The sequence below is a fragment of the Lathyrus oleraceus genome, chromosome 5 (assembly GCF_024323335.1).
Source record: "Lathyrus oleraceus cultivar Zhongwan6 chromosome 5, CAAS_Psat_ZW6_1.0, whole genome shotgun sequence".
NCBI lineage: Eukaryota > Viridiplantae > Streptophyta > Magnoliopsida > Fabales > Fabaceae > Lathyrus > Lathyrus oleraceus.
The window spans coordinates 267,765,596-267,781,486 of record NC_066583.1 but is presented as its reverse complement, the minus strand read 5'-3'; the positions used below and the strand labels follow the sequence as shown (position 1 = coordinate 267,781,486).

Here is a 15,891-nt window from a genome sequence, read left to right as displayed (position 1 = left end):
ATCATTCTGAATTCAGAAATAACATCACAAAAACACATATCCTCTTCAGAAAAATTCCAGATTATGTTCCCTACATTCGAGTTATCATCCGTCTTGTGCAAACTCGAGTATAGACTTAATTATACTGAGTATTCCTATATAAAAACTCTAAGAAATTCGAGAATGCTTGAAATATTATAAGGAAAGTTATTCGTTCACGATTCCAGTTAGAATCCATTCAATCTAGAAGTTTTATCTAAAAGTTGGACACATGTAATGTTTTTTAAATTTAGTCAAAGGGTATTGTTTTTCTACTTTGTGGGCTTATATGTGATGGAAAGGAAATTCACAAAGGTCCTGTGACATTTGATTGACAAGTGTTTAGATCTTATAAAAAGAGCGAAATAAGAGGCTATTTAGTCATGAGAAATAAAGGACTTCATAAATTTTAGATCAAATCAAAGTTACAACTTAGAAGTGGATCATGTCTAAATATATCTTTGAGTATGTCTTAAATAATCGATGGTTTAATCATATAAGTTTCCTATAACATATATTATTTTTTATTTTTTTAATGAATTAACTCTTTGTGTTTTAATTGTAATTTTATATATTTTTTGTATGTAATTATTTGCACTTACTACGTGAAATAGTCTCTTTTTTATTAATATTATTATTTAACTTTTTCAAAAACAAAAAAGAACTAATGAGCGTAAGATTCTAACGAGGTTGGATTTCACTATATTAACTAATTAAGTTGAAATTTGTGTTGACAATAACTTTGAAAACAATGGCACATTATGAAGCCTACTCATCAATGAAGAATCTCTATAATAAAAAAGTAGCATGTTATCTCTTTCCATCAAAAGAATGTATTGGTGGCTTTATCTTTAACACATAGTGTCTCCATGCTTATCCCATGTCATTGTTTGGAATATAACGGTAGGATGAAGGGATTGAGATATTTTTGAGCGAAAATAAAAGTAGGGGATTGTGGATCTGAAAAAGCAAAAGCTAAAATGAGTAGTAAAAAATATAAAGGTTGATTTTTATACCCTTATATCTAATCCACTAACTTCCATAAAGAAAATCAAAATATAGTTTATAATAATTTGTAGTTTCTGTAAATTAACAATGAGAAGCAATAAAAAGTAGACTCTAAAAGCCGAATTGGTAGGCACGTTTTTTATCTGAGAAATAATAATTTAGCAAAAGTGAAAAATACTTGTTGCTGCCCAGGATCGAACTGAAGACCTTCAGTGTGTAAGACTGACGTGATAACCACTACACCACAGCAACTGTACGTGTGTGGAATGTATTATCTAGCTGAGTGGTATTCGTATCTGTATTTGAGGCGTAAGAGAATGATATTTCAAGATTAAACTTAGATTTGAAAAAGGCATACTCCTTTAAACAGTAAACAATAATTAATTAGCAACATATTATTTGTCATCCTCCTTATAACCACTTTCTATTGCTTCAGTATAAAGATATTATGCAGAACAAAACCTATTTGTTACTGAATTTCTAACTAGTATATGCCATGCCTCAAGTAACAACACAATTCCAAATTATTCCTTTAACTCAGTTTCATTGATAATCATTGTTGTTTAGAGTCCTGAAATGGAAGGTGAAACAGTGGTGCATAATGGAGGCTGCCATTGTAAGAGTGTAAGGTGGAAAGTGATTGCTTCTTCCAGTGTGGTCATATGGGACTGCAACTGCTCAATCTGCTACATGAGAGGCAATTTTGATGGGAAGAATTGGGAACAGTCATATAATGAGACAGGTATCTCTTCGTGTTCTAAGGTGCATGCAGAAGTAACTACCATAACACCAGGGAATACGTATTAGTTGATATCATTAGCATGTCTTGTATGAAGTTTTTATTAATGAAAGTGTCGCTTATGTTGTTGTAGTGTATCTGTAGTACTTTCAAAATTTGTGCATTGTTGATGACAATGTATGACCATTGTTGCTCTTGAAATTTTGTTCTATCGTTTGAATGATGTATCAAAACACCTAATGAAGTAGATGGTCGGTTACATGATACTCTTTTGATCTTGCACCATTTTTATGATATTGGGGGCCGAAGATATGATGAGAGATTTGACGCCACTGACTCATAAATCTGTTTGTTTTCACTAGAGGTATGCGTCGAGTAGATCCACATCAAGAGTATTTAGATCACTTATTGTATTTCCACATGACATCTGGTTCAACCTCAAGTGTGTGTGCGAGTGTAATAAGAATATATTTACAACGGTTCAATCACAATATACGCCCATAACAAAGAAGATTGATCTGATATACAACCTTAAAGATGGTCCGATTAAGGTCAAAGAATAAGATAGATTAAGTGTCACAAGAAAAAGTTATAAGAAAAGTGTTACGAGGTTTCAAGAACATGTTAAGTTCTATTCTAAAGAAATATTGAACTAAGCAGGGCGAATAATTTAATAAAAACGGGTGAATAATTTAATAAAAACCGGCGTATGGTAGAACGAAATATATTTTGATATTTTTCCTTTACACGGAGGTTCTCGACCCTAAATAAATCCTAGAATTCATTTATAAAAGAGAAAAAAAGAAATCCTAAAATTCATTTATAAAAGAGAAAAAAAAAGGTTAAAATGAATGTACAAAATTCTTTAAAACCAAAACTATTCTTGTCTATCTCATAAGGATATTGACTTGGACGTCAGGGTATTTACGGATACCATCCTCACCACGGTTAATGAGGAAATAATCAAACATATTTATTGTAAATAATTTACATTCATAGAATAGAAAATTAGTCATTAAGAGTTGTAATTAATTGTGATTAGTCACTATGAGTTGTAATTACCGATATTATTATATATAGTATCAAATGCAATGAGAAAAGCATCAAGCCAGAATTTCTAACATGGTATCAGAAGGTTCGATCTAACCTGTGAATCCTTGTTCTCTTGGCTGAAATAGTGACACCCCACTGGGTCTCTCTTGAAATCTTGTTTCTTGTTAGAATAGATTTGTTGAACGTGTGAGTTATTATTTAGCATAACAAGAGGTTATAATATAATGGCCATGGAAAATGAAAAGAATTTTTGTGTCCGTTTTACCGGCAAAAATTATTCTGCATGGGAATTTCAATTCAAGATGTATGTTAAAGGAAAGGGATTATGAAGTCATCTAGATGATGTTTCTAAGGCACCGACGGAGAAAACTGCTTTAGATGCGTGGGAAACTAAAGATGCTCAAATCATCACTTGGATTCTCAAGAGTATTGATCCTCAGATGATCAATAATTTACGCTCTTTTTCAACTGCTCAAGAAATATGGAATTATTTGGAGTGCATTTACAACCAGGACAACTCGGCAAAACGTTTTCAGTAGGAGTTAGAAATAGCCAACTATAAACAAGGTGCTTTTTCTATTCAAGAATACTATTCTGATTTCTTAAATCTCTGGACAGAACACTCTTCTATTATACATGTTAATGTTCCCAAGACCTCTCTCACGGCTGTTCAAGAGGTTTACAACACCAGTGGGCGAGATCAATTTCTCATGAAATTACGTCCAGAATTTGAGGTTGTCAGATGTGCCTTGCTGAATAGGAATCCTGTTCCTTCTTTAGATACATGTGTTGGAGAACTTCTAAGGGAGGAACAACGTCTTATTACTCAAGGAGCCATGTCTCATGAAGCTACCATTTCCGATCCCGTGACGGTTGCATATGCTGCTCAAAGTAAAGGTAAAAGTCATGATATAAGACAGGTTCAGTGTTTCTCTTGCAAACAATTTAGTCATATTGCTCGTAGCTGCAATAAGAAGTTTTGTAATTACTGCAAGCAACATGGTCATATTATCTCTGAGTGTCCCACACGTCCTCCACGACCAACACAACGTTCAATACAGGCATTCCATGCAACTATAAATCATGTGGTTGGTCCATCCACTAATGGGGCATCAAATAATAGTGCTATACAACCTGAATTGATTCAACAAATGGTAGTTTCCGCTCTTTCGGCATTGGGAATTCAGGGTAAGTCTTCTAATGTTTCTAGCCCATGATTTCTTGATTTGGGTGCATCCAATCACATGACAGGTTCTTCAGAGCATTTGCATAATTTACATTCTTATCATGGTAATCAGAAAATTCAAATAGCTGATGGTAATACTTTATCTATTACTGATATTGGCGACATAAACTCTGATTTTCGGGACGTGCTTGTATCACCTGCACTTGCATCTAATTTATTATCTGTTGGTCAATTGGTAGATAAAAATTATGATGTTAACTTTTCTAGTGATGGTTGTCTTGTGCAGGAGAAGGTGTCGGGGAAGGTGATCGCGAATGAACCTAAAGTGGGAAGATTGTTTCCACTCCAGTTTATTTTTAATCATATATCTCTTGGTTGTAATAATGTTTTGAAGTCTTATGAGGATTGGCATAGAAAATTAGGTCATCCAAACTCTGTTGTTTTGTCCCATTTATTTAAAAATGGTTTGTTGGGAAATAAAAATGTTTCTAATGCCTCTATTTCATGTTCTGTTTGCAAATTGGCTAAGAGTAAAACACTTCCTTTTCCGTTTGGTGCTTATCGTGCTTCCACTTGTTTTGAAATGATTCATAGTGATGTATGGGGTATGTCTCCTGTAGTTTCTCATTCTCACTATAAATATTTTGTCACATTTATTGATGATTATAGTCGTTTTGTTTGGATATATTTCCTTCGGTCTAAATCTGAAGTGTTTTCTATGTTTAAGAAATTTTTGACATATGTTGAAACTCAATTTCAAGCAAGTGTTAAAATTTTTCACTCTGACTCTGGTGGTGAGTACATGTCTCATAAGTTTCAGGAATACCTTCAACAAAAAGGCATCTTATCGCAACGATCTTGTCCCAATACCCCTCAACAAAATGGTATGGCAGAACGTAAGAATCGTCATTTGCTTGATGTAACATGCATATTGCTTCTCCAAGCTTCTGTACCATCCCGATTTTGGGTAGAGGCTCTTTCCACAACTGTCTTCTTGATCAATCGTCTTCCTTCTACGGTTATTGAACTTGATTCTCCTTTCTTTCGTCTTCTTAAAATTCATCCTGATTATAGTGCTTTACATACTTTTGGGTGTGTGTGTTTTGTTCACTTTCCTCCTTTTGAAAGGCCTAAGCTTGGAGCACAATTTGTTCAATGTGCATTTATAGGATATAGTCACTCTCATAAGGGATTTGTGTGTTATGATGTCACTAACCATCGTTTTCGCATTTCTAGAAATGTGACATTTTTTGATAATCAGTTTATGTTTCCCTGTGTTTCTCCTGCCATTAATGATATTGTTACTCTTCCTAAGTTTTCTATTATGCCTCAATCTATTGAACGTTATAAACCAGGTCATGTATATGTTAGACAAAACAGGCAGCAGGTTCCCACACCCCTTCCCGACGCTGAACCGCCACCTGATCCTATACCGGTTGAACCACGGTGTTCTAGTCAAGTATCTTGTGCACCAGATAGATATTTACCAGACAGGTATGATTCCTCACATACTTCTCTGACTGCCACATTGTCTAGCATATTTATTCCTACTTGTTACTCACAGGCTATTAAGGATGTGCGATGGATAAAAGCAATGAATGAAGAGCTTCAAGCTCTTCAAGAGAATTTCACATGGGATATTGTCTCTTGTCCTCCTGATGTAAAACCTATAGGTTGCAAATGGGTGTATTCTGTGAAATTGAATTCTGATGGGTCCCTCAATCGTTACAAGGCTCGTTTGGTTGTGTTAGGAAACAAGCAGGAATATGGAATTGATTATGATGAGACATTTGCACCGGTTGCCAAAATGACAACTGTCCGCACGATCATATGTATAGTTGCTTCTAATGGGTGGACTCTTCATCAAATGGATGTGAAGAATGCTTTTCTTCATGGTGACCTGACAGAAGATATTTATATGACTCCACCTCAAGGCTTATTCTATTCATCTAAAGGCGTGTGTAAGCTCAAACGCTCCTTATATGGTTTGAAACAGGCACCTAGAGCATGATACGAGAAATTCCACTCCACTCTACTTGGATTCTCCTTTACTCAGAGTCAGTATGATTCATCTTTATTTATTCATAGCACATCTGCGGGTATTGTTCTGCTTCTTTTGTATGTTGATGATATGGTTATTACTGGTTCGGATCATGCTTCTATTCAGCAACTTAAGCAACAATTACAAGCATCATTTCACATGAAAGATCTGGGTAATCTACATTATTTTCTTGGTCTTAAGGTTCATTCTACATCCAAGGGCATCTTTCTCCATCAACACAAGTATGCTAAAGATTTGATTTCTATGGCCGGTCTCGAATCGGCTAATCTGGTAGATACTCCTCTTGAGGTTAATGTTAAATATCATCGTCATGATGGTGATCTTTTGCCTGACCCCTTATTGTATCGACAACTTGTGGGTAGCCTCAACTACATGACTATTACTCGCCCCCGACATATCTTTTGTTGTTCAACAAGTAAGTCAATTTATGCATTCTCCTTGCCATCTTCATTTGGCTGCGGTTCGTCGTATAACTCGCTACTTAAAGGGAACCTCTCAACGTGGATTATTCTTTTCCGTTGGAATTTCTCTTCAGTTGAGTGCTTATAGTGATGCTGATTGGGCAGGGTGTCCTGATACTCGTCGATCTGTTACTGGTTGGTGCATGTTTCTTGATTCTTTATTGATCTCTTGGAAAAGTAAGAAGCAAGCAAGAGTTTCTAAATCTTCTACTGAATCAGAGTATCGTGCCATGTCTGCTGCTTGTTCAGAAATACTTTGGCTTCATGGTCTTTTGGATGAACTTGGGTTTCCCCAAACAGAGTCAACTTCACTTTATGCTGACAATACAAGTGCCATTCAAATTGTTGCAAATCCTGTTTTTCATGAACGCACCAAACATATCGAAGTTGATTGTCATTCAATACGTGACGCCTACGATGATCGAATAATATCACTTCCTCACGTCAGTACTCAGTTGCAGGTTGCAGATATTCTTACCAAGGTTGTTCCACGCCCACGACATCAGTTTCTTGTTAGCAAATTGATGCTCCTTGACCAGCCGCATCAATTTGAGGGGGGATGTTAATCAGGAAATAATCAAACACATTTATTGTAAATAATTTACATTCATAGAATAGAAAATTAGTCATTAAGAGCTGTAATTAGTTGTGATTAGTCATTATGAGTTGTAATTACCGACACTATTATATATAGTATCAAATGCAATGAGAAAGGCATCAAGCCAGAATTTCTAACAACCACTACAAGAAAAACTAAAATTAGCTAAGTAATTTTGCTGGGTGAATTTCACCTCGCATAAAAATGATAATTGTTAAATGATATTCACCTCGCAAACCATTTATCCAAATAAAAGAAATAAAAAATAATTTATTAAATATATCACCTCGCAAGTTATCGGGAGGAAAATGATTTTTTTTAAAACAATGTTTGAGAGGTGTTATTCACCTCGCAAGTTATTTTTCAAAATTAAAATTCATAACGTTATGGCATGTCAACTCAAACGATTGCGACTTGGTACTCACTCAACAAACGATCACATGCATTGTCGCGTGCCTTGAACCCAACAACTATTGACATTGTGACGTGCAAACCACTATGCAATGTTTACATTCGTTGTGGTGTGTTAAACATCCAGAACCTTATATGCACAAATTTTAAGAACATTGTAATGGTCATAAAGGTAGGCAACGTATTTATTACTCTTTCGCACCATTGTGAACCAAGTCGTGGTGCTGGAAAAATATTTGGCTTCATATTATGTGTTTCCTAAAACTCTTAGCTAAAAAACATTCGCCGGAAAAGAGTTCTTTCCCAAGAGAGAATACAGAGGAACAAGTAGATTTAGACACATGGACTGAAAAGCCACACCCAAAAAAAACTATGACGGATGATTAAGAAATACTTATAGAAGTAGCAAGAAAATGGAAAGGTCCAAAAAAACTGAGAGACTTCAATATGATATCTATAAGATTAGATTCTTCAAAAGTTATTAAAATTGGGACATGTCTTTGTTGGACAAATGACTTCAAGCATATGAAAGGGATGAATTGTGGTATTTAAAATTCACGATTACTTTAGCGATTTTCTCAAATGTTCTTAAAATCATGTTAGTAGTTTCTTAAAGATTGATTAAATAGTAGTGAAAATAAAGATAATAAGTAAATGACGGGAATTAAATAGGATATGGTTAGAGGTATTACACCAGCCATTTATCCGGTTTTGATCGAACATTGGTCTACTCATGTGCCCAAGAGATCTTCTTGTGATTTTGACTATAAACTTTTAACTTTTTTAAGTTATGTCGACTAAGCTTAATACAATATGATTTTGAGATTTTACAGATTTATCCCCAACCAAAGATAGATTTTACCCCAACTTAAGCTAACAAATCGTTTAGAGATTTTCCAGGCTTATCTCAATAAACAAAATAGAATTTTTTCAGAAAAGTTGCAAAAACCAAAACAGAGAATTTATGACTGTTTATCTCACGAACCAAACTCAATTTTCCAAAAGTGACACACTCTCAAGAATCAAAACAGCAGCACACCCACTTACAAGTCCTTCCTCGCAAGTAATGTTTCACTCAAAAGCACCAAGGCAACTTAAGTGAAAGAAAAATTATCTTTAGAAAGAGGAAGAGGGAAAATAGAGAGATAAATTCCAAAGAAAATGTAAAGTTTTAGAAAATGGTATGAAATGAAGAGGAGGAGGCCCTCATTTTCATAGAAGAAGGAAATTCCAAAAAAGGAAACAATCCATGGGCGAAACTAATGTGTCAATTGATCGACATCTTGCTTCAATCATTTGGAAGCCTAAAACATAAACAATTATGATTGTTTAAAAGGAAAGAAAGGATACATAGTCATTATAAGTCATTAAGATGTTGTCCTAATCATTTTTTTATTTATCGTCTAGGTATTCTTCAATCAATTATCTTAATGCTCCAATCAATCGGCTAGTTCAGAAAAGTATTTCCCATCGATTGGCTTAAGGCTTCAATCGATTGGGTAGTTCAAAAAACCTTTTAAAAAATAATGGACGGTTTCTTAATCACTTGTCTTGGTCTTGAAAACATTTTTAAGAGATAAAAAGGTTAGGAAAAGACTTGTGTGTGTGTGTGTGTGCGCGCGTGTGTCTGCATGTGTGCTTACGTGTGTGCTTATGTGTGTGTGTGTGTGCATGCTTGTGTGTGTGTGTATGTGTGTATGTGAGTTTCCTTAGAATTTATTAGCTACTTCTTTACTTTTACAAAACTCTGGTCACCCAGACAGACACGACCTAGAGAGCTTTCACACTTCCTCTCTTTCATTACTCCGAGGTTTTTAAGATTCTTTGCCATATACATCGATCATATTAGCACTTCAATATTGAGTCATTTTTCTTGATGATGCTTGAGATTTTTTTTCTCATTGGATTACCATCATCAGAGAGTTGAAAGTTATTGTCACCGATTATAATAACTATTAACGTTGTTGTCCTCAAAACTTTAGAAAGGATCTTTTGCTGGATTATCAACCTTATACCTAGAAGCACATTAATCCACATTTTCTCCCTTTTTTATGATGACAACACATCTCGCAGGGGGATTGTAAAAGAGAACTATATAGATATATAACTGCATTACTTAAACCCCCCCTTAAATAATTGAAGAGTATACTCTACCCCCCCTGAGAGTATACTTCTCCCCCTTTAGTATAATCGAAAAGGCGGAAAGTAAAGCACATACATCACATGGCATCAATTTGATATGAAAACACATAGCGTATTAATTTATGCATGATTTGTTTAATAATTTTAGTTTAGTTCTTATGAAAAAGAAGTTTTCTTTAGGGAGGGATTTAGTAAAAATATCAGCAAGTTGAATAGATGAGGTCGCAAATTCAAGTATACATTCCCTCTTTTCAACATGATCCTTAAAAGAGTGGTTCCTAACTTTAATTTGTTTATCCCGAGAGTGAAGAATTTGGTTTTTTTGTAAGGTATATGGCACTAGTGTTGTCTCGTTTTTTGGGACAACTATAAGATTAACACCATAATTACTTAGTTGTTGTTTCATCTAGATAATTTAAGCACAACAGCTATCTGCTGCAACATATTTTGCCTCAATTATAGATAGTGCGACAATTTCTTGTTTCTTTCTATGTCATGAGACAAACAAGTTCCCAAGTAAGTGACATGTACCACCGGTACTTTTCCTATCCAATATGCACAAATCAAAATTGGATTTGGTGTACCCAACTAAGTCATAATCCGCTCCTTTGGGGTACCATAAACCCATTTGTTGTGTTATAGAGAGATGTCTCATGATGTGTTTGACTACACTGAGATGTGACTCCTTCGGGGATTCTTGAAAGTGTGCACACATACAAACACCAAACACTATATTAGGACGAGATGCAATTAGATAGAGAAGAGAGCCTATCATACCTCAATATTTGCTTTTTTCAACTAGTTTTCCATTTTCATCCTTGTCACAAGGTCTTCTCCAAACCATACCTTTTTAATAACTCTTTAGAGTATTTAGCTTGATTTATGAAAGTTACTTATTTAGTTTGATGGATTTGAAGTCCTAGAAATATTTAAGCTCTCCCATCATTGACATTTCAAACTCGTTATGTATAATTTCAGAGAATTCCTTGCACAAGGATTCTTTAGTAGCACCAAAAATGATATCATCGACGTAGATTTGAACTAGTAAGATGTCATGTTCAATTTTCTTGATAAAAAGAGTTTTATCAACTTGTCATCGTGGGAACGCATTTTCAAGTAAGAATTTTCCCAGACGATCATATCAAGTCCTAGGAGCTTGTTTTAGTCCATATAAGCTTTCTTAAGCTTGAAAACATGATTTGGAAAGGCTGGGTTGACAAAGCATGGAGGTTGATCAACATATACCTCCTCTTGGATGTAGCCATTTAGAAAGGAGCTTTTTACCTTAATGTGAAATGATTTGAAATTCATGATGCAAGAGAAGACTAATAAAATCCTTATGGATTTTAATCTAGCCACATGAGCATAGGTTTCATCTAAATTTATTCTTTCATGTTAATTGTATCCCTTCGTAGCGAGTCTGAATTTATTTCTTAAAATATTACCATATTCGTCCAACTTGTTACGAAAAACCCATCAGGTACCAATAATTAGATTAGTTGAAGCATTGGGAACAAGTTCCTAAATATTATTTAATTAAAATTTATTTAACTTTTCTTGCATGGCGAAAGATCAATGTTCATTGATGATAGCTTCGTCGATTCCCATTGGCTCAATTTGCGAAACAAATGCGACAAATTTGCATACCTTATTAAGGGAACTTCTAGCGACTCCTTTAGAGATATGTCCAATAAATTTATGGATACGATGGTCTCTTGTTGAGCTCCATTCTTCCGGAAGATCTGAATATTCTGGTGGAGTATCTTTGATTTGATCTTGATCCGATTATTTATCTTGATTTTCACTTTGGTCTTGGTCCAGTTCTTGATCATTTTCCTCCAGATTTGTCTTTTCCAAAATATCTATGCAATCAACAACTTCTACTTATACTGGTTTAAGGTGAGAAAAGCACAAGAAGGGGGTTGAATTGTGTTGACTTTTTCTTTCTTTTTAAGCTCTTGGTCAAATTCTAAACACAAAGTGTGAAATCTGAATCACAGGTTAAAGTAGGCAGCAAATAAATAATGCAAGAAAGAAGAGAGACACACAGAGTTATCCTGGTTCCTCTCACAAGTCAAGGGTAATTCAGTCTCTTTATACTTACAAGATATTTTCACTATAATCACACAAGATTACAATTTGCTCAAGCCTACAAGCAAGATAATTTCAATGCTCAAACATTAAAGTAAGATATTTTTATGTTCAAACACACTAGAAAGAGACTTATAATGCTCAAGCACACAAACAAGAGACTTCAAATGTTCAAAAACTTAGTAAGGGACATATAACAATCTACCAAATATATAAAATATTATTGGGGTAATACACTTGATATAAAATCAAAGGTGTAGAAAGAATACAATACAAATAGACTCTTTAAGACTTAGGGATTTCTAAGATATACAAGGATAATAAATCATAAGTTATGCTTATGCTTTTTTTAGAGAGTAACTTCACTTTTGAATGTCAATAGATCAATCTACGTTCTTCAAGTCTTCAGCTCCTTAAATAAAGAAGGAAAAGATTCGTTGGAGAACTTGCATAAGAGAGTCTTTGAGAAGCTAGAAAAGAGACGTTGAGATGTTTTTTCAAAAAGTTAAGGTCGTTGAAAGCTTGCTTGAAAGTCCTTTGCTACAAAGGGAATTGTCAGTGGCATCCCAGCCGACTCTTTACAAAAATTAAGCTTTAGGTATTCACATGACAAAGTAGGCTCAAAAGTTAACAATGACCTATCAGAGTCACCTTGGTCATTGCGCTTTGATTAGCTCAGATTATGATCTTCAAAAGAAGATTTCTTCAAAGTCTGATCATCAGAGGCTGACTCCTTCATAATCTGACCTTCAGATGTTGACCTCTTCAGAAGTTGACTTCTTCAGAGTCTGGTCTTCAGCTTTTGATCCATGAAATTCTGGTCTTTAAGCTTTTATTAAGATGTTCATAGTCAAAACCAATACTTGAACTATTAAAGAAATTTTAGTCTATGGTTATGTACACTTGAACAAATATTGTTATACCCAATTATTCTTTAAATACTTTGCTATCATCAAAACCTAAGAGATATGAGACAAACCACTTTTGTCCCAACATGATTTATGGTTAGATTCGTCAAAGGTAAAATGAACTGATTATTCGATTGTCAGAGTTCTTTTGTTAAAGACTCTAAAAGCTTTGGCTGGAGTAGAATATCCTTTAAATACGCCTTAATTAGCTTTTGCGTCAAATATTTCGAGGTTATCTTTTATGTTGTTAAGGATAAAGCATTTGTATCCAAAAACATGCAAGTGAAAGATATTTGACTTTCTTCAAAAATTGTAGATTTGTAAGGAAACTTGATGATATTCACCATTGTTCCCGATGAAACAGAGAAAAAAAGACAAAGAGACAAAGATCCAACGGTCCAAGTGTATTGGAACCTAAGTGTCGGGTATTGACCTGCAAACAAGTATCACCTCATTAGAGATAACATCATCAAAATAATAATGACGGTTATGGTCCCAGAAAACAATCATATCATTCCTAGTGATAAGCCATTACCATATGCACTATCAATGTCGTTTGGCAAACAACAAAGATGAAAAATCTCAAAGAACCCTATTACTTCCTAACAAGAATAGAAAGATTAACAAAGATAAAGAACAATGAGACAAATTAATAATAGATGATACATCCACTAAGACCACTGTGATGATAGACCAAGATCTTCATTGAACCATGCTTAGGGACTACTGTTCTACATGAGTGGGTGGATAGATTTACAATGCTCCAGTAAACACAACTACTTAAACATTAGAGTATTTGTTGGTATCATCTTCCAACGCTGGACAAAACTCTATATACTAACTAACTACTTGAACTCATAATCTCACCCAGACAATCAAACATTTGGATTGTAATTCCCTGCAATCAAACTTCTTAGCGCATTTAAACTTTAGCAGTAGTTTGATTAAGGTCATACAGTTATGAATAAAAATTGATAATTAAAAAAATATAAAATAAAATAAAAATCTATTTTTTTCTAAAACTATGCAATTAAGATGGAACTGCTAATAACTATATGTGTGGGGCAAACAACCGAGTGTAGAGGATTGAGTTTGTAAATATTTTTGTTATATTTTATTCTTTGTTCTTTCTATAATTCTTTCTTCCACCTTCCACATGCAAAATATTATTTAATGAGAACCAGATTTGTGTTTTCGAGAGATGCCATCGCCATGAATTGAAGCAGTTGAAGAAAGGACAGACCATTGTTAATCTCGCCAGATCTGGACGTTGTTGTAGTAATTTATCATTTTTATGTGACTTTTATTCACAAATCTTTTTTATCTAAAATCAACAAGAATAAACACCGCTTAAATATGTTTGACAGTAACATATATTTATACCAATCTATCAGTGATAAGTTTAGCCGTGCAAAATCTGACAGTAAACGCCAAAATATTGAAACTTGAGTCAATAAATGTACCAGATTAATGTTTTTATATATATATTATATTATTATATACTAGTATAAATAAAACTGCAAAGTTGAACTAGTATTCCTCATCTAATTTCCTCTGATAATCATTGTTCGTTTAGAATCCTGAAATGGAAGGTGAAACAGTGATGCATACAGGAGGTTGCCATTGTAAGAGTGTAAGGTGGAAAGTGGTTGCTCCTTCCAGTGTGGTGGTATGGGACTGTAACTGCTCAATCTGCTACATGAGAGACAATTCTAACTTCACTGTACCTGCTGACAAATTTGAGCTTTTGGGAGATTCTGCTAAGTTTCTTACAACTTACACCTTTGGCACTCACACTGCAAAGCACACATTCTGCAAAATATGTGGTATAACTTCATTCTATTATCCACGCTCAAACCCAGATGGGGTTGCGGTTACAATCAGTTGTGTGGACAATGGAACGATGAAAATCAATGAAATCAAGAATTTTGATGGGAAGAATTGGGAACGCTCATATAATGAGACAGGCATCGCTTCTCGTTCAAAGGTGCAGAAGTAACTAGCATAACAACAAGGGATACAAATCAGTTGTTATCATTAGCAAGTCCTATATGAAGTTTTTATGTATGTCCCTTAACTCATTTTGTGTATCTGCTGCTAATACTCTGGCTCTAATGTATATGATGTAATGCTAATAATAAAAATCTAAAAATAACTCAGAAGTTTCTTCAATCGTTTCCTATCTTATACACAATCAATCAGTTATAATGCACAACAGTAAGTGTAGAGTGAAGACAATTTATGGCATATTTGAGCAAAACAAGTACCGCGATTAAAGCAAAAGTTCAACTTTTCTCGCACAATGACTTTGTTTTCCCAGATTCTACTAAGTGAGCACCACTTGGAAAAGAAAAAGCAAAATTTCAACTTTTCACGACCCTTTTGCAAGCTTCAGAACTATATCCCTCTCATGTGATGTTCACCAACTTCTGTATCGCTCACAACATAAAAACAGGGGGACTCGATGAAGCGCGCCAGATGTTCGATGAAATGTCTCTTAAAATAGTTTGGTTGTATGGGACTATTTTGTTCCTTGGAAAGCAGATTCATTTACTCCTTTTTCAAATCTGGACATGAGAGGCTTGGTTTTGTGAGAGTGCTTTATTGTATTTCCATGATGTGAAGAGAGTTTATGATAGCATAGTAGCGAAAAAATTGAATTTTCTATCAGTTTTTTTGTAGATGATGTGAAGAGAGTTTATGATAGCATAGTAGCGAAATAATTGAAAAAGTTGAACAATATTCTTCAGTTCTTTGTAGAATAATTGAATTTTTTTTATGGATAAATATTAGCGACTGATTTTGTTTTATTAGAGAAAAAAATTTTGATCTCTATGTTAATAATTAATATTATTAACAAATATAACATATAATTTGGTTTTTCATTTTTATTTTAAAGCCATGTCATTCACCTTGCCACTATGTCAATGCCACATGTGTATCTAGGCTGATTAAAAATGCTACATGTCACGCCACATCGGCTTCAGTTAATTAGTTTTAAAAGGAGGGGCCATTAATATGGATTGAAAAATTTAGAGGATCAATATTAAAAAAAGATATTTTGAGGACTCAAATCGAATTTTAGTATATTTAGAGAAATCAAAAACATATTTAACCTATGAATAATCTAAAGTTTATGAGATTTTATGACAATGACATCTACTAAGAGAGTCAATGACGCCTTAATTCAATTCATGATCAAACTAATAGAAGC

The 15,891-nt window shown here is 34.2% G+C and overlaps 1 protein-coding gene and 1 non-coding gene across 2 annotated transcripts; one reads left to right on the top strand and one right to left on the bottom strand.

Moving 5' to 3' along the window:
- Positions 1-1,205: 1,205 nt before the first annotated feature.
- Positions 1,206-1,278, bottom strand: TRNAV-UAC (transfer RNA valine (anticodon UAC)). The gene has a single exon. It is a non-coding gene; the product is annotated as a tRNA-Val (tRNA).
- Positions 1,279-14,181: 12,903 nt separating this feature from the next.
- LOC127083782 (uncharacterized) lies at positions 14,182-15,316 on the top strand. Its single transcript, XM_051024113.1, has one exon. It carries the CDS (start codon positions 14,263-14,265, stop codon positions 14,674-14,676), a length of 414 nt encoding a protein of 137 aa, XP_050880070.1. The 5' UTR covers positions 14,182-14,262; the 3' UTR covers positions 14,677-15,316.
- Positions 15,317-15,891: the final 575 nt, after the last annotated feature.